We start from the raw sequence: 20,287 nt of genomic DNA on the forward strand, positions 1-20,287 counted from the left end.
AAGAAAGGTACCTAGTTGAATTCAAACCCTTACAAAGGAGATCTGCCTCTGGGACTGCATATGCTCCTCACATTCAGCTGCCCTGAATCTATGCATAATATTGGTCCTGGTGTGTCCTAATCACCCATACGAATTAGAGAATGTAATTCATTTTTAAGGGTTCCCAATTAAAGAAAGAAAATGGTTTGTTACAAGGAACATCAGGATTTCTTAAGGTTGAGATCTTATTAAAATGCCATTTATAAAGGATGTTCTATTTCTCTGGCTGGAGGTCAGTTGCATTTGCAATCGACTGAAATTCTGAAAGATGACAGTAACAAATTCTCACTCAGACAGGTAGGCTAGAGCAGGGTGAGACAGTGTGGTTTAGAGGAAAGAGCATAGGCAAAGGACATGAATTCAACTTAATACTGCATCTAGAAGAGAAAGATCTTTACAACTGACTTACCTGCCTCAGGGAGTTTGGGTAGCTGTGAACAGATGCACAGCAATCTATTGAGAAACAGGTTCACGTTGAGAACAGTGTGATCATGTTTCCCCACACGCATGTTCATGTACACACACACGTGTGCATGCACACACACACAAACGCATTTTGCTCACATAGGTTACCTGCTTGGCCTATGTCAATAGGAGCCTTTTTCCCCCTTTAAGTCTAAATCATCCCTCTTCTCCCCAGCCCCTCTTTCCTCTTCATCTGGTCTCACCTTTTGCTTCAGATGCCCCTCAAACTCTTTCTTTTCGTCCATCTCCACCCTTACCTCTATCCACAGCCATCTTTCACATATGTGTCTCTTCCTTTCTAAAATGAGCTCCCAGTCTGCTCTTAATCCATCCCCCTCTCATCCCCAGATGTTAATCCTCTTGTATCGCCAATCTTTCCTGTCTACCATGGTTTCACCAACCGTCAAAGTCTAAATAACCAGCCTGAACACTGTCTTGAGCTCCCGATCTAAATTTCCATCTAGATAATCTGCTGGGCTTTCTAACATTTCAAAACTGACTTTTGCACAAAACTCTCTCCTCTTCCTGTCTCTGATCTAAGCCCCAGTGTTATTCCATTATCCATTTATTCCTGCAATACTTATTTATTAAGCATCTCTGTCAGACAACATGCTAAGCACTTAGGAATATAATGGCTCCCATTTCCATCTGGTGGGAAAGATGGCCTTTATCAAACAGTCATCAAATGAGAACACAATTATAGCTGGGGAATTGTCTACAGAGGAAATATATGTGTGCAATGAGAGCATATAAGAGCAAATAAGGAAAGCTTTTCCAAGGAAGCAACTTGCAACAAAGATGCTAAGATCTGAAGACCGAGTCTGCTTTAGATAGGAAAAGATGGGCTGAATGTTCCAAATAATGAAAAACTATTGATTTACAAAGGCCCTGGGGCAGGAGGGAACTTGGAATATTCACAGAAGACCAGTGTGGATAGAGCCCAGGAAGCAAGGGGGTAATGATATGAGAAGAGAGATAAGTGGGGACCAGACGTTTAAGCTTTTTAAGGAATTTTGTCTTCTTCAAAATTAATAATAAATTGATTACTTTCAACAAACATTTCATGAGCACCAGGCACTTATCTAGATGCTAGGGACACAGGGAATACAGCAGAGAATGAAACGAAATCCTGATCCCATGAGCTGATGTACTGGTCATATAGTCCACTGAAGGGTGCTCAGCAGAACCACTGTGATGTGGCAAAAGTGGGTGCAGGCAGGTGACTATGATGGTCCAGGGGTACATGACCATAGACTGGGCTAAAATTAGGCTGAGAAGGAAAAAAGCTGAAGATCCTTAGGAGGCACAATCAATAGGACTTGGTGATGGATTGGTCGGGAGATGGAGTTTCTGTTTACTGTGGGATTTTGTTGTTGTCATTTTAAGACAGATTCATGAAGGAAGAGTTATAAAACTTGAACTGAAGGGAAGGATCTAATAGAGAGGAAAAGACTGACTCTACGAAAAGGAGAAGGGGTTAGTGGCCATTGAACTTACTGAGAAGGTAGGATAGGGAAGTATCCAGTGCCCAAGTAGAGGATTTGGCCTTAGGAGGAGAGATTACTCATATTCCATTATTTTCATAGGAGGGATGGTGAGAAAAGATGCAGGTAGTTTAATAACTTGATACCAACACATTTGGTTAGATCTGGTCTAGGAATTTCCTTTTTTTATTTTCCCATAGAGAAAGAGACACGGTCATTTGATGAGAGAGATGTGGAAAGAAGCAGAGAAAGGTGAGAAATTAGAGAAAATCAGGGTTATGGAAGAGGGATGGAGAACCTTCCATAGTAATTTAGTCAGATTGCCAGGCAGGTTGAGGGCCCTCCAAGATCAGGGATCCTAACTGGATGTGTGTGGTAGGCAGAAAATGTCCCCCAAAATATATTCACTTCATAATCCTCAGAACCTGTGAATATAACTTTATATAGCAAAGTATATGATTAATTTAAGGGTTTTGAGAAGAGACATTTATCCTGGATTATTTGGAGGGGAGGGATTAAATGCAAACACATGTATCCTTAAAAGAGAGATTCAGAAGTAGTTTTGAGAGAGAGAGACAGAGGAGAAGGCAATGTGAAAATGGAAGAGACTGGAGTTATGTGGCTACAAGCCCAAGACATCTGGCAGCCACCAAACTGGAAGAGGCGGGGAATAAATTCTCCCCTAGAGCCCCTGGAGGGAGTGTGGTCCTGTTGACAGCTTGATTTTGGCTCAGTGAAACTGATTTTAGACTTCTGGACTTCAGAACTGTGAGAAAATAAGTTTCCGTTGTTTTAAGCCACCAAGTTTGTGGTAACTTGTTACAGCAGCTCTAGGGAACTAAGAGAATGTCTGTCTACCAATCTGCACTGCTGTATGACTTTCTCCAAGTATAGAGCTCAGGTACAAGCACAAAATGGTTATGTTGCCACTAAAATGAAAACATGAAATTAATATTGGGACAAAATCCTATACAAGGATCCAGAAAGACATCTGTACAAGTACTGGTTGCTCTGGAAAGAGGTTAAGAGGTGTGTGTGAGCATGTGTGTGTCCTCATATGGGTACATGCAAAGAAGCCCTGGATGTCAGCTGACTTCGAGAAGGCAAGGGACTGAGAATGGGGCCTTGTCTATATCAGAGAGTCATTGTCATTTGACTCTCAAAAAGAACAACTTTGGTCCTAGCCAGTTTGGCTCAGTGTATAGAGTGTTGGCTTGCAGACTGAAGGATTCCGGTCAAGGATACATACCTCGGTTTTAGGCTCCTCCCTGGCCCAGGGCCTGGTCAGTGCTCTTGCAGTAGGCAACCAATCAATGTGTTTCTCTCTGTCTTTCTCTATCTCTTTCAGTCTCTCTAAAAATCAATGGAAAAATATCCTCAGGTGAGGATTAAAATTTAAAAAAAGAACAACTTGTTTTAGGGCTGAATTCAAAAAGGCACGCCTAAGAAACTGACAGCTATTTATTAAATGCCTACTATGTGCAGGCATTGTGAGAGTGCTGAACAAAGTAATGTTCCTACTCTCGTGGAGTTGACATTGCAGTGAGGGGAAATGATTTATATGCCAGCAAGCAGAGACCAGGTCAGGTGGTGATAAGGCAAATGAAGAAAACTAAAGCAAGATAAATGGAATTAAGAGTGATGGTGGGATTGTTTTCTAACACATGGTCAGAAATGGACTATTTGACAAAAGTTATGTTTGAGCAGAAACCTGAAAGAAGTGAGGGAGTGAGACTTATGGATGCCTGGAGGAAAAGCATCTGGGTACAGGGAAGGGAAGCACAAAGTCCTTGAAGCAAGCATCAGTGGCTCAGCTGAGGATACAGGCTCCTTCGATCTGCAGATGACATCAGGCTGTGAGGACAGTGATTAACTATGTTGAATAAAAGATGCCAAATCTAGAAGAATCTTGAAATACTAGAGAAATGGGCCATGTTGAATAATCAATTGATCAAGGCAACAATCTAAGGTCTTGAACTTTATTCCAAGAAGGTAATTGCACAAGAATGAAATATACAAGCTGTGGTTTAGTTACCATATGGTAGATGGATGAGAATTCCTTCCTACCAACACTCTGACCTCTCCCGAAACAAAGGACTACAGGACATCAGGTATCAGCCAGGGGTCAACTGGAGGGACAGTTTTATGTGCAAGGGAGAAACCAAGACAATGTAACATAGCAAAGGTTATACATTCTCTCTAAAAGTAAGCTCTGAGTCAGGCTCCTACTCAAACTCCTACTTGCTCAGGTGCAATGGAAAATCCTATCTAATAAAGAGGGAATATGCTAATTGACCCTCATACTGTCACAAAGATGGAGGAGCCCACAGCCAATAAGGAGGGAATATGCCAATTGACTGCCCGCCCTCAAAAATGGCAGCACCCACAGCCAATAAGGAGGGACTATGCTAATTGACTGCCACGCCCTCAAAGATGGCAGTGCCCACAGCCACAAGATGGTGGTGCCCAGTCCCTTCAGCCCTGCTGGGGCAGCAGGCACGCAGCAGCATGGCTGGGCCCGCCCCCAGACTGGTCTGACCACTCTGTGCACCTGCCTCCTGAGTCCCCTAGTCCCCTCAGTCCCCCGTCTCCCAGCCACCCAGGGCTGGCCTGAGGCACAGGCAAGCCTCTGGTGGTGGCTGCCCAGCCATGCAGGGCTGGCCTGAGGCACAGGCAAGCCTTGGATGGCAGCTGCCCAGCTGCCCAGCCACCCAGGGCTGCCTGAGGCTCAGGTAACCAGGGCTGGCTGAGGCTTGTGCTGCCGGCAGTGGCAGAAGCAGAGTTGTGATGGGGCGTCACCTTCCCCTGATTGCCAGGTCGCCTCCTGCCCCTGAGGGTGCCCGGACTGTGAGAGGGGGCAGGCCAGGCTGAGGGATCTCCCCCCAAGTGTATGAATTTTCATGCACCGGGCCTCTAGTGATATAATAATATACATCAAGGGCCTAAAAACTATTTGATCCAGAAATTTAAGTCTCTATATCATAAAAATGATCCAAAATATAGAAACACAATATCCATAAGGGCAGAGATTTTTGTCTTGTCACAGCTATATTCTCAGTCTAGAACATGTCTTGCACATAGTAGGCTTAATAAATATTTGTTGAATCAATACATAAATGGATAAAAAGTTCTCTTTATAAAAATGTACTTTGCTAAATTTTTTATAATATTTTAAAATTTACCTAAATATCCTACAATAGGCTTGTATAAGTAAATTATGATCCACTCACTCTTTGGATTTAACTTCATTTTCAAAAGCAAACATGGTGGCTTCAGTGTAAAAGCAGAATTAAGATCTATTTCATAAAATAGTTAGATATGGAATGGAGGCTCACTGTGTTCATTTTAAAGATGAGGGATTGCAAGGCCACACACTGACTTATTGGCATTTTTAAGCTACTTAATACATACGTGGTAGTTCTTTTGGGCAGTAAAAATTATAGATTGTCTGCTAAGCAATTCTATCATGTATTTGAAAATGATTCCCAGACCTTTAGAAAAGTAGATGTGGAAACAATGCTAGTTCCCATGCAAGAAAGCATGAGGTCAAATAATGCCAGCGAACAAGTGGGTAGGGCCAGAAATTCCAGCAACAGTCATCCACCAATTTGGAAAATATTTATCAACTGGCCAGTGTGCCAAGCCCTGGTGAGACTGTGGGAATACAGAGATGTCTGCGGCCCAGATTTCTGCCTCTTTGCAGAATCTTGTAGGGTGATAGGGATTTAACACATCAGGGTCACACAGTAAGTGAAAAACTAGGGCAAAGGGATGTGTCTGTGTTTGAGAGCTCAGAGATGGGGCAGGGGGCTCTGATTCTGAATCAAATGAAAGTAAGACATGAGTGTCAGGAAGCCCAGAGGAGATGGCGTGTAAGGGGCTGAGACCTGGAGGATGAAGGATCTGTGAGAAGACAAATCTGGTGTGATCCTGGGAATGACTCAGAAAGGATTTCAGGGCACCAGGAAGTCGACGTCTGTCTGTCTCTCCCACACATCTCTCCCTGCAGCTACAAAAAATGCTCAATAGAGAAAATGGTGCAGATTTTTTAATTGATTTTTAGAGAAAGAAGAAGGGAGAGGGAGAGGGAGAGGGAGAGGGAGAGGGAGAGGGAGAGGGAGAGGGAGAGGGAGAGGGAGAGGGAGAGGGAGAGGGAGAGGGAGAGGGAGAGGGAGAGGGAGAGGGAGAGGGAGAGAGATATGGATGTGAGAATGAAACATTGATTGGCTGCCTCCTGCATACCCCCAATGGCGGATCGAGCCCGCAACCCAGGCATGTGCCCTGACTGGGAATCATACCACAACCTTTCGGTGCATGGAATAACATACAACCAACTGAGCCACACCGGCCAGGGCCATTAGTCACATTTTTAATTTGCTCTGTGTTACCTGGCCTGTAAAGTGGGGATAACAATAGTGCCTACCCCATGAGATGGGTCTGAAACTGATGGGAGGTTGATTGATTGGTTTGGCAAATACTGAGCATCTACTGGTATTGTGTGGCAGACCCTGCACCCAGCACTGGATGTAGTGAAAGAAGCAGACAGTCCCTGTTCTCCTGGAACTTACAGGCAAGAGGGAGAGAATTAAAGTAAATGAAGCAAATGGACTCGTTAGTACCTGGAGGTGGCAGTTGTGGTTTCCTCCACCTGCTCATTCCCAGGTGTGAAGCCTTTGTCAAGGCATCATTTAAACCCCATTTTCCGTGAAGCTGCTGCGTGGGAATAGGTCACAAAGCCAGTAATTGAGTCAGCCAAACAGATAGCACCCACATTGAACAGTTTTGTTTTTATTTACTGGGTATCATGTACTCAGCAGCACTGAAATGTTTTATTTTACGTTATAGCTCTCCCAATCATGTTACAGTGAAGAGATAAGCCTGTATTTCTCCTCCCCTGATAGAGTCCTCCAGGCAGCTGGTCAGTTATACCTAAGCTGAGAAAGCTGCCCCTCTCCACCGAGGGATGCAGTGTGTGAGTCGGAGGACACAGAGGCGTGGAAAGGGCGCGCTAGGCGGCTGGCTCAGAAGGAAGAGGCATTGACTGATGGTCCATCATGTCCAGGCACTGTGTTGGGCATTTTACATAAATTATCTAATCTGATACTCAAAATTAAGCCACTTCATCATCTAGCTGGCTGAGGCAGAATTTGAGCCCAGGTTTGCTGATTCCAAAATCTACATTCCTTTTAAATAGAAAAGCTAAGCTAGAACTGGAAGAGTAATGAGATACATGGTCCCTTTTGAGGATGAAGATCAGCCTGAAAATAAGGGTATTTTCTCCTGTCATAATAACCTGTGTGCCCACCACTGACACTGTCGATTCCAAATGGCCACCTCTAGAAATAGAGGAGCTAATGTATAATACAGGGGTGGGCAAAAGTAGGGTTACAGTTGCATTGTGACATTCTCTTGAGTTAATAAAGCAATTGTAATAATCAGAACCTGCATGTGTTTTTCCATATGAAGAACTGTGAAGCAACTTTTCCTCACATGTGTGTACATGCATGAGGGTGAGGGGTAGGGGAGAAGAGAGAAAGAAAGAAACATCAATGTGAGAGAGAAACATTGATCGGTTGCCTCCTATACATGCCCCTACTGGGGATTGAACCCACAATGGGTATGGGCCCTGACTAGGAATCAAATCAGCAACCTTTTGGTGCACAAGATGACACTCCAATCAACTGAGCCTCCTGGTCAGGGTAGGGCAAGCTTTAAAATAGAGGTGTGTGGAAAGAGTGGAGTGGTCATTACCCACACCCTTCATCTTTACCCCTTGTCCATTTGCAAACTTCAACCACCCAAAGTTATCATCTCAATGAGTGTCCTTTGTATTCTTCCAAATCAGCACTCACTCCTCACTTCCTTCAGATTTTCTTATTTGCACACTTGCAACAATTTTAGCACTTAGTATGCTGCAATATAGTTCTTGTATACCGGTCTCTTTACTCTATGTCACATGTAGGAAGTGATAGGATTTCCCTAGAGTAAACAGATGAGACCACCCCAATATTTAAGGAAATAAATATCTAGGCTCCCCTATAACCCATTTGTAATCCACCAGGGTATGTAGCATACCAAGGTTGAGAAGATCATGACCTTCAAATACCAGGGACCATGCCTTAATTATGCATCTCCACATGTTCAGAGCCTAGTACATTGCCTTTCATGAAGCTGGTAATTAGTGCTTTCATTAATTCATTTAGGCAAATATTTATTGAGTGTCCACCATGAGCCATGTATAGTGTTAGTTGTAAGAAATACATTTGCGAACAAAATAGATTTGGCTTTGCCCTACAGTGTGGTGAGGCAGAGTAATACTTAACAAATAATCCTATAAACAAATACACAATTATAAATTGTAATATCCACTCTGAAGGAAAAGTACAGGGTTCTATAAATGCTGTGAAAATATTGAATGAACAAATGAATGAATAAAAGAAAACAACTACATACTTTAGACTGCAATATTTGTTTAGTATAAAGCTATATTCTATAGGGAAGAAAAAGAATATTTTTCTTTATATTCTCTCAGGCTTGATTAAGAATCCCATAAAATGCCCGGCCAGTGTGGCTCAGTGGTTGAGTGTTGACCCATGAATTGATTCCTGGTCAGGGCACATTCCTGAGCTCCATCCCCAGTAGGGGGCATGCAGGAGGCAGCTGATCAATGATTCTTATTATTGATGTTTCTATCTCTCTGTCCTTCTCCTTGCCTCTCTCTGAAAGCAATAAAAACATTTTTTTTAAAGAATCTCATAAAACAATCTGACTCCTATATCCATGCTCCTATGATGCATCCTAAGACCTCATCAGTTTCTGTGGCCCTGTCTCATGGATGATGCATTCAGGCAACTTAAAATCCTGGTATTGTTAGTTTAATATTTGGCTACAAATCTTAATCTCTCTTCTTGTATTATTCATCACCTCCCAGAGAGGCCATCCTGGTCATCCTATCTGAAATTTGGATCTAGGTAGGTGACTTTCTTGGCTTCCCCATTGGCTTTCATCTTCCTAGATTTGGTCCATCAAATTCACCTGTCCAAATCCTGTGATACCCAGTCCCGATATGGAAATATATGTTCCCCTTCACATATGGTAGGGTGTGTGGAAGGCTCCTATACAAGTTGTTGAAAAGAGTGCTGAGTAAAAATTTTTTTGGAGGGATAGGGTGTAAAAATCACCTTTACAATACACATCAACAACATAAAAATGTCCAGATCCTTTTCATTTTTAATTACACTTCTGGGAATGTATTCCAGCAAATAATACCAATGAAAGAAAAAAGGTTTTATGAAAGAACTGTTTTTACTCCATTATCTATAATAGTGAAAGGCAGATACAAAATACTAATATCTTATAAGGTGTATGATTAAGCTTAGGTGATTGTAACAAGAACAGTTTTCTTATAAACTAAGAATTCTTAAGAATAGGCTTGCAATAATAGCATTTTAGTTTTTGAAAAGTGTGTCAGAAACTCTTTTAGCTTATCACATGGCTCAGAATCCATTAAATGCTAATAAGTATTTATTGTTAATGAAGAGATAATGAAAATAGTTCAGAAACAGGTGATTAAGTATATGAAATAATTAGCTATTAAAATACTTGTTTGTATGGCATTGATAAGGGATCTTCTCAGGCTAACAGCCCTTTATAATGAGTCTTTCTTCCTTTGATGGCAGACTGCAACCTAAACTAGTTGATGCATATAGAACTTCAATTAAAACTAAATAAAGCAATAGTACTATATAATAGCAGCTTAAAATTCTGTCCATAAATATTTGAGTGTCTATTCTGTGCAAGGCACAGTTCGAGCAGCAAACAGGACAGATAAAAACCCCTGCTTCATGGAGCTTATAATGTAGGGGAAGGGGGCAGGAAATACTCAAGTCATCCCGTAGAATAGATAGCATGTCAGGTGACAATAAAGGCAATGGAAAAAAATTTCAGTGGGGAAGAAGGATAGGGAGTGTAGCTCGGGGGTGGCGTGGAGGAGGGATGATGTTTCAAATTGGGTGCTCAGGATGGCCTCCCTGGGAAAGGGCCATCTGAGCAGAGACCTGAAGGACACAGGACAGTGAGCCAGGCAGCGGGCTGGGCTGTGAGCATTCCAGGGAGCAATTCCCTTTCAGCAATACAATAATAAAGGATGGGTGGGTTCCTTTTGTACAGGCAGCCCAGCCTTGCATTCCTTGTCACTTTTAATTAACCATGAGTATACCCAACCAGCTCATCAAAGAGAGATTCCTATGTCTCTCCCGTCTGGCAGCCAGAGACAGATCCCCTAGCCGGTGCCAACACTGGCACGCTGTACCCTGTGCGCTGAGCAGAGAAGGCAGCCCCACCTCTTCTCGTGGGCCCTCTGCCCAGTGGTGAGAGCTGTAACCCTTACCTTCCTGTGCCCAGCAGCTCCAGTCCCCCACTGAGTGTAAAGGGGCATTAACGTTCACTTTTGTTATCTCTGTACCGGGTGAGTCTGGATTCTCTGTGTAAGGGCTTACTCATTTAGAAGCAAAATCACCCATTCTCAGAGTCACTTTTAGAATTAAGAATGTAAGCTTTAACTAAATTCAAAGAGTATTAGAATTTTGTCATTGATGTTAAGTCTTCAAAGCTGTCAAATTTAGAGTGAGGATGTTAACAAAGAAGAGTATCTAAATATTTGTGAATGTATACATTTTTAAAACTACAATGGCATTTGTCATTTCTGATTATCTACTCATGTCCCAACTGATGACTTGCTGTCTTTCTACCGTACCTGTTGGTCACAGTGGTCATTTCAGGTCCAGTGACAAGGACGACACTGTATGCTCCATGAGGGCAACTATGTCTGTTTTTCTCTGCATCATATCCCAGAGCCAACCTCAGTGCCTGGCATGTAGGAGACAATCAATGCTGATGAATAAATGAATGACTTCAGATGACAGCTGTGGCACAGAGAGAAGATACTTCTATGCTAGAGTGGGAGGGCCAGCCACAGAGGCCAGCATGTCAGAAGCAGGAGTGGTAGGATGGAGGCATGAGCTATGATGCCTCACCCTCTAACGTCTGAGATGATGGGAACCCAAGTGGAGTATGCGTTCAATACACAGGGTAGGGCAGGAGTGGGGAGGTGAAGTGAGAGAAAATCACTGGCACAGTGTTTGCTCCCTTCTCCCCTTAGAAACTCAGTTTCATCATCTGGAAAATGGGGATAACAATACTAGCCTCACATTACTGCAAGAATTAAGTAGAAAAATGCATATAAAGCCTTTGGCACAGAAACTACCTCCATAAAAAGTTATAGCATATCCTTGTGTTTTCACCCAACAAGTGCACATTGAGAGGCTGTGTACACTGTGGTTGGAAACAGGGACCTGGACTGACTAGGTTTGAATCCCGGCCTGTCACTTCGAGCTGAATTGGTCTTAATTCCTCTGGGCCACAATTCCCTCATTTGTGAAAAGCAGCACAATAATGCTTATCTCATAGTGTGGCTCTGAGAATTAAATCAATTAATAAATGTAAAACACTTAGACCCACATCTGGCACACAAGCATTATTATTGTATGCTGGACATTTTTCATAGTTGTTTCCCACTTTGATCTCTTTAGGGCTGGTGGAAACAATGAGAGGATAGATAGGAGCAGACAGATACGCTGATGTGATGATGGAGGAGTTCATGTTGGATGGGCTGGATCTGTGTCTCTTTTCAACACTGGTTCTCAAACTCTAGCGCATTGGTTTCCCCCTGAGGGCTGGTTAAAACACAGGCTGTGGGGGCCCTACCCTCAGATTCAGTAGCCTGGGTGGGGTTTGAGATTCTGTATTTCTAACAAGTTCTCAGATGCTGCTGCTGCGGCTAGTCCAGAAATCACAGGCTGAGAACCACTGAAATGTAATAAGAAAGGATGTCAGAAGTCCCAAGAGAAGGAAAAAGAAGGTGTGCCTAAAGAGATAGGAGTTCTGAAACAATTCCAAGAAGGACTGAATTATGGACACCGATAGAAAAAAATAATCTGTTCATTTAGTCAGTCACCAAACATGTACTCCCTGCCCACTGTGAGCGGGGTCCTGTATTCACCAGTTAGTTTCAAGGACCAAGATTTACCTGAGCAGAAACAACAGTGAGTTGGAGAGAAATATCCATCCATTGAATTAAAACAGAACAGCCTCAAAGAAAGGAAAGCCATGTTTCCACAGGCCTAACTCTACATCATGTCCCCATCTGGCCTAACTCAGGCATTATTTTTTAAAAATATGTTTTATTGACTTTAGAGAGAGCGGTAGAAAGTGGGAAAGAGAGACAGAAACATCGATGAGAGAGACACGTTGATCGGTTGCCTCCTGCACATTCCCTACTGGGGATGGAGCCCACAACCAGGCATGTGCCCCCGTCTGGAATCAAACTGGGGACCTCTTGGTTCATGGATTGACACTCAACCACTGAGCAACACCGGCCAGGCTCAGGCATCGTTTTTTAAATTGTGGTAGAATACACATAACATAAAACTTACCATTTTAAGTGTACAGTTCAGTGGCATTAAGTACAGTCATATTGTTGTGCAACCATACCACCATTTATATCCAGAACTTTTTTTTCATCTTCTCAAACTGAAAATCCATACCTGTTCATCAATAAATCCCTATTTCCCCCTCTTCCACATATCCTGGCAACCACCATTCTACTTTCTTGTCTCTATGAATTGACTATTCTAGGCACCTTATATAAATCATACATTTTTGTCTTTTTGTGGCTGGCTTCTTTCACTTAACATAATGTCTTCAGGGTTCATCCATGTTATAGCGTGTGTCAGAATTTCCTTTCTTTTTAGGAATGAATGATATTCCACTGTATGTATATACCACATTTTGTTTATCCATTCATCCATCAATGGACATTTGGCTATTGTGAATAATGCTGCAATGAACACGGGTGTACAAATACCTGTTTGAGTCCTGCTTCCAACCCTTTTGGGTATATAACTCTAAGCATTATTTTAAAGCAGATAGAATTTGTTGGCATGAAGATTGAGATCACATGCCTCCATCCCACCCCCCACCTTTTCTTTTCTTAGAACTTTACCACTCCCAACACTCAGGTACCCAGATCGCTCAGCTGCCTGAATCTGATAAATCATCCACCTCCAGGTAAATTAGCACAACAAGAACAAGGGGAATATATTTGAATGCATTATGGGCTGAATGCATGCCCAAACTTTCCTTTTCCTGTAATGGAAAACTTAACTGACACACTGTCCCAGCACACCTGTGCCAGGAATTTATTCAATACTCTATGCCTGGCCAGCGTAGCTCAGTGGTTGAACCAGGAGGTCACAGTTCAGTTCCAGTCAGAGCACATGCCCAGGTTGCAGGCTTGATCCCCAGTGTGGGGCGTGCAGGAGGCAGCTGATCAATGATTCTCTCATCATTGATGTTTCTATTTCTTTCTCCCTTCCCTTCCTCTCTGAAATCAGTAAAAAATGTATTTTAAAAATACTCTAAGGAAATTATTTAGTTTCTGGAATAAGACACCTAGTAGAGGAATCTGGTCTTACTATTTACTAGCCATTGAGGCAAATGATTTAATCTCTCTAGTTTTAATTTCCTAATCTATAAACTAGGAATAAAACTAAGATAAGGCAAGCTAATTAAATTAAGATAAACCAAGATAAGATAAATCACTTAACCTAGTGCCTGGATTATGGTAAGAAACCAATATATATATATATATATATATATATATATATATATATATATATATATATATATATATATATATTAGGATCCCAGTTCATGAAATTCCATGCCTGGCCGGCGATCAGGGCCAATCTGTGGGGCGACTGGTAGGGCATTTGCCCCCCCCCCCGCTCTGCTGGCATATGCCTTGGCCAGCCTGGCACTGCCCACTTGCCAGCCCCCCCCCACCACCACCACTGGTAGCCTCTCTCTGCAGGCGACCAGCAGGGCAATGGGGGGGGGGGTGCACTGGCACCTCCCTTGGCTGGTCTGGGGCCTGCAGGCTGGGGGCAGTTCCTGCATTGAGCGTCTGTCCCCTGGTGGTCAGTACGCATCATAGTGACTGGTTGTTCCACCAGTCATTCCACCGTTCGGTCAATTTGCATATTAGGTTTTTATTATATAGGAGATATATATATATATATATATATATACACACACATACACATAGGATATTATATATTTTATTATATAGGATACACATACACACACACACACACACACACACACATATATATATATGCTGTTGTTAGTATTATTGTGGAGTAACTCCTTCAGATACATGCCAAGAAAGTTCCTGCCATCTAGGTATACAGAAGGACATTACAATGAACATAGAGTAACAGATCTACTAGATCAGAAACTCAGAATCCTAAAAAATGGACATTTTTAAAAATCACAAGATTCAAAATTACAACCTGACCACAAGAGTTTAAAACATATCTCTGAATGGGGAAAATATTTAGGGGCAGGGTCCTCTGTGAAGCCCACGTATTGTACCAGCATTCCCAGCGGCCAGCTATGAGTCTGAGGAATCTTCTGAGTTTGCAAATGCCAGTTTGAAATAGATTCCAGAACAATGGAAATTTGAGAGGAGTAATGGTTACCGCAAATTTGGCCAGCCCCCCTCCTAGGATCTCCCAGTCCTTCTGGGACATGTTCTGACAACTTGCCGGCCTTTTTTGAAGCCTCAGAAAAGGAATGATGTTCCTGCCACTTCCGTTAGCAGAATATTCCGCGGTGAAATATGACTCACTGTCAAGGCCCTCGCCTTTGCGATCCCCTTTCTTCTCCTGACCCACTTTCGTCGTGCTGTGCCCTTTTGTACAAAGTTAGATGAAGCCTCTCCGGGAGGAGCTAGCTTTGTGAAGACTGACATTTAAAGACCATTTCCACCTCTTAAACTCACTCCTGTTCATTTAGCCAAGCAAAGCATGTTTAATTCTTTTAATCTTCCCCCATAAATCAATCCCGTCATTCCCTTAATAGTCCTTCTCCTGTGCTTTGAACTCCCTCCAGTCTGGCCATCCTAAGCTCTTGTTCCGTTTACACTTGAGAATTGCCAGTCAATCATGAAATGGCTGTGCAGGAAAAACAGCCGGGCCTGCCCGGGTTCCAAGCGCTCTCACCGAGCTGTCTGCTGCCTAGAAGTACTGCGAGCCCAGAGAAAAAGCCCTGCCTAGTGGCCAAACCCTTAAGGCAGAGTTGAGGCATTTGCTGCCTACTCCATGATGGGTCTTTCAAGTAGACCTGGCCCACCTCGCCAATGGTCAAGGGAATTGCACGAGAAGGCACCTCAGACACCTACACCGCTCATTTTACTCAGGCTTCTCAGTTTGTCCACCTATCACTTGGATTGTATCTACCAGGACCATGGATAAACTCAGAAAGGATCTTACCTGGAAGGTGCCAGCATGGTCTTCTTCCTTATCACCTTCTCTGTGTTCTTTGAGGGCAATTAGTGTAAATCCTCTGAAGTAGGAGGGAGTAGCAGCTGAAAGTGTCACTGTGGAGAGAGAAGAAAGCAGATTATAAGCACAGGAATCAACTGCCTTATATTTGTGAAATGGATAGATGTGAGTTCTCCATCAGCACTCCAGACCTGTGGATTAGAGGGGCAGTGGACAGTAGGGAAGACTTGTCCAGTTAAGTAATGAACTCTCACTCTCTCCACCCAGTTTCCTCTTTCATTTCAAAACTTGCTAAATGCCTGAATTGCTCTCTCACTTAGGAATTATTGAACCAACCAAGGCTGTGGTGAGCTCTCTCCCAGTAACCATGATTTGATAAAGATAGTCCCTGATGTGCAACTCTAATCTTGACAGTTATCTAATGATATATTTCCATTAGATTGACCCAAGGGAAATCTAGCTGCTCACAGCACAAATTGACAGAGACTGTCTTGTGTTCTCCAAAACACATTTCCTTTCTCTTGTGGGCACTCAGCTAGACCACATTGTCAGCCTCCCTTGCAATTAGGTGGAAAGCATGGGCAGACATGATGCATGCTACCTCCAACCTGGCCCATATACATTTTCCATTTGATCCTCCACTCTTCTCTCCTGCCTCTGCCTGCCAAATGCAGGGGATCTGGCAGAGGACTGGTGTCCCAGGAGAAAGAGAAGGAGCCACAAGATGGAAAGAACCTGGGATTCTGAATAACCACAAAGAATCACTCACTGACCAGAGACAACCATATTGTATTTTGCATAAACTGGAAATAAACTTATATTTATGGGGTTTTGTGATAGCAACTGGGGTTATGAATTTACATTATACTCTTCCTCTTCACATTTACCTAGAGAACTATGTTTTCATTAAAATCCAGTTCAAGTGCCTTCTCAGCAATGATAGTCAGCCCTCCCTTTGTACACCTAATCTCCTGAGATGAAAATCTTTACAATAATTTTTGTACTGAATTGAAATTCCCTTTTTACCTGCCTTCTCCACTGGACTGTCCATTAATGCTGGAGAGGGACTGGATTTTAATTATCTTTGTATCCCCAGCACTTAGCACAGAGCCTGGCATCTAATAGACACTCAATTCAAGTTTCTTGAAATTTATATAAATCAAGGCTTAAATTACTTTACTGCCTGATCAAAGTGCTAAGATTCTGGTCTTTAAACATGGAATTATAGACTATTAGAGCCTCAAGCTACCCCAAGAATCATCCATTCCAGCCTTCCAACTTTACAGATAGGAACCAAAGACACAGAGAGGTCAACAACACCCCCAAGGTAGTAAGACCACCTAGAGTTGCACATACTGAGTATAGTCATAGTATGGGTATCCCACAAGTGTTGATGACATGAAAAAAATTATGATCAATGCATTTAAAATATAATATTTATGCAATTCTGATAAGCAACCCCCTGTTGGGGAGGGGCATTTATTATTCCTCAAACTAGTTTCAGTCCTGAAAATGAATCACCCTAAAACTCCCAAAACTAAAACCACCATCTTGGATAATATTCCGTGATCCATGAGCCACCAACACAGTGACATCTCAGAGAACTTTGAGACACAAAGATTGCAAATCTCATGCTGTGATTGGTCAGTTCATCCTGCAAAAGTAAAGGAGCATTCTTATTGGCTACTTATGTCTATAAAAAGTCAGATAGGAAGCAAGAAAGAAAGCATGAGGGGGGAGAGTACTATCAAGTACAGTGAGAACATTGTGGTGCTCAGCAGTGGCAAGCAGCCACTGGATGGTGGTTATGATGTCAGGAGAAAGAGCTGAGATCTCTGAGGAACAGACAGAATGCTCCAAAGCAATCTGAGGCTTTAAGATCACAATTCTGGAGGAAGAGGAGCAGACAATAAAGGTGCACTACCTAGATCCCCTCAAATTCCTTTTTACCATTTTAAAGTGCCCTTGACGCTGATGTGGCTTTGCTTCTAGTAGCCAGCACCTGTGACCCTCAGGTCACTGGAGCCTGCTGTGCCTAATATGAAAGTCCCAGCATCCTGCATCAGGAGAGACAACTCTGAGGGGTACCTGCCACTTCAAAATGGCCCTCCAGGATCAGACTGAAACTCTCCTTAAGGACCTCCCCTGGGGTCACAGCCTGTCAGGGACTTTTCCCCCTCTATCTTGCTTCCCCACTCCCTCATTAGTTTTCCCGGGGAGCACTTCCTTAGTAAGTCACCTATACACAAATCCCCACCTGAGGGTTTGTGTTATGGATTAAATTGTATTCTCCAAAAATATATGTTGCAATCCCCCCCCCCCCGCCCCCAACTTCCCCCACTCCCATGCCTGGAAATGTGACCTTATTTGGAAATAGCATCTGTGCAGGCATAATTAGTTTAGAGGAGATCATACTGGATTAGCTCTAAATCCAATATGCCTGGTGTCCTTAGAAGAGACCTGAAGACACACGGAAGAACGCCAGGTGACAACAGAAGCAGAGACTGGAGTGGTGCCATCTACAAGCCAAGGAACGACAAGGATTGTCTCCAGAAGCCAGGAGAACCACGGAGGAAACGCTCCCTCGGAGCCTCAAGAAGGAACCAACTCTGCTGACACCTTGGTTTCAGCGCTTTAGCCTCCGGAAATGTGAGAGAACACATTTCTGTTGTTTTAAGCCTCTGGTGTGTGGTATCGTGTGTGGCAGCCCTAGGAAATGAATACAGTACGCTTCTGGGGATGCCAACCCGAGGCAGATAGTCAACCCTTGCTTCACAGCCACTGGCTTCTGCATAAAGCTCACACTCCATAGACTAGCAGGCCCTTGGTCTCTGCCGCTCCAGCTTCACCAACCACATTCCCAACCCTCCTCCCCCTGCAACTATACATTCCAGTCATGGGACTCACTCACTGGCAGTTTCCTGGAAAGTCTTATCACTTCACCCTGCAGTATTTTTTTCTCCACAAGCTCCTCATATGCCTGGAATGTTCCACTGCCTCCACTCCTAACAAACTTCTTCAAAAAATCAACTAAATTTTCACCTTTTGTGTGATGTGTCCTCTGATTTCCTCATCACTACCTGGGTACTCTTTTTTCCTGGACCCTGTTAAGATTAAAAATACCTATACAATGGGCATAATAATGGCACTTACTTCAAAGTATCAGCGTGAAACACAAATGAATTAATATGTGTAAATTCCTTAAAATCATGTTTGGCAAATAATAGGCACTTAATAAATATTAGCTCTTATTATTATCATCAGTGGTGAGATTATCCCATTAATTATATTTTGTGTGTGTGTTTTTAACCTATTTTGTAAATCCTTCAAAGATGAGAACCACATCTGAACTCAGCACGGTAATTGACACAGAGCTGATGTGCAATTAAACCTATTGAATTGCATTCATGGATTGGTAGACTCAGTGTTATGAAGATGTCAGATCTTCTCAAATTGATTTATAGATTTAGTACAATCTAATTAAAATCCAAGTGTGTTTTTATGATATTGAGAAGCCAATTCTAAAATTTATATGCAAATGAAAAGAGCCAGGTATATCTAAGGCGATTGAGAAAGAGGTAAAAAGTTGGAGGGCTTATACTGCCAGATGTTGATGTATACATCTATAGAGATTAAGCCAGTTTACTAAAGCAAGGGAAACAATAGGCCAGATGAACAGTTTGGAGTCCAGAAAAGGTTTCACAAATAAACTTGATTTATGATAAAGGATGTACCTCAGAGCAGTGGGAGAAAGAAAATATGTTCAATACATGGTACAGGACAACTGAATAACCATTACTGAATGACTTATAGTAATGAAAATGAACAAATTGCTGCTACATACAGCATGGCTAAATCTCACAAACATAATCTTGAGTGAAAGAAGACAAACACAAAAGAATATAAAAGATATGATTACACTTACATATCCTATATAATAAAAGACTAATATGCTAAGTGTCCAGTCGTCCCATCATCCATTCAACCAATCAAAGCATAATATGCTAATGTATGCTAAGGCTGCTCAACCACTTACTATGATGTGCACTGACCACCAGAGGGCAGGCACTCTGACCCGTAGGTTAGCTTGCTGCTGGGGTCTGGCCAATTGGGACTGAGCAAGATGGGCCGGACACACTCTGGACATGCACAGTTCCTCCCCGGCTGGCCAACCTTCCACATCCCTCCCAGCCCCAATTGTTCACCAATGGGGTCCGTTGGCCTGGCCTGTGCCCTCTCACAACCCAGGACCCCTGGGTGATGTCAGAGAGCTGGTTTTGGCCCGATCCCACAGGCCAGGCCAAGGGACCCCACTGGTGCACGTATTCGTGCACCGGGCCTCTAGTATTTATATAAAATTCAAAAACAGGCAAAGTAATCTATGATGTAGAGGTCTGGACATCAGTTACACATGTGGGAAAGGAGAGTGAGTACTGATTAGAAGGGGGTACAGGGATGCTTCTGGAGTGCTAGGCTTGTTCTATTTCTTGATCTGGGTGTATTCAATGTCATAATTCATTAAGCGGCATGATTAGTGAACTTTTCTGTATGTAAATTACATTTTTATTAAATGTTTCTGAATGATAAATGTTCATCTTACTGTATATCTGTGCATCACCCTTAAAGGACTAATCATTAACTCAGCTTCCCAGAATGCTGCATTCCTGTAGGTGCTAGAAAACTAAGGTTTGACTCTACCTTAAAGAATACAACCCACAAGAGGCTGAGCTCAGTGTGGTGTTTCAATCCATAATTATCACAGGTGATGATGGTATTACACAGTATATAATTTGAAGGAAAACAGGAGACCCCTATCTCTCAGAGGACCCCATTATATGACTCTCCTGAAAGGAACAAATATGCAGTGTATTCTGAGTTCCAGTAATGATTAAA

The 20,287-nt window shown here is 42.8% G+C and overlaps 1 protein-coding gene across 1 annotated transcript in view; it reads right to left on the reverse strand.

The window, feature by feature from the left end:
- The window catches only part of SPON1 (spondin 1), a 261,366-nt gene that overhangs the window by 225,858 nt on the left and 15,221 nt on the right, over positions 1-20,287 (reverse strand). The window contains exon 2 of the mRNA XM_079787932.1: positions 15,383-15,489. Within this exon, the coding sequence (XP_079644058.1) occupies positions 15,383-15,489 (107 nt within the window). The remainder of the gene's footprint in view (positions 1-15,382; positions 15,490-20,287) is intronic.

The sequence above is a fragment of the Cnephaeus nilssonii genome, assembly GCF_951640355.1.
Source record: "Cnephaeus nilssonii genome assembly, chromosome: 13".
In the NCBI taxonomy this organism is placed as follows: Eukaryota; Metazoa; Chordata; class Mammalia; order Chiroptera; family Vespertilionidae; genus Cnephaeus; species Cnephaeus nilssonii.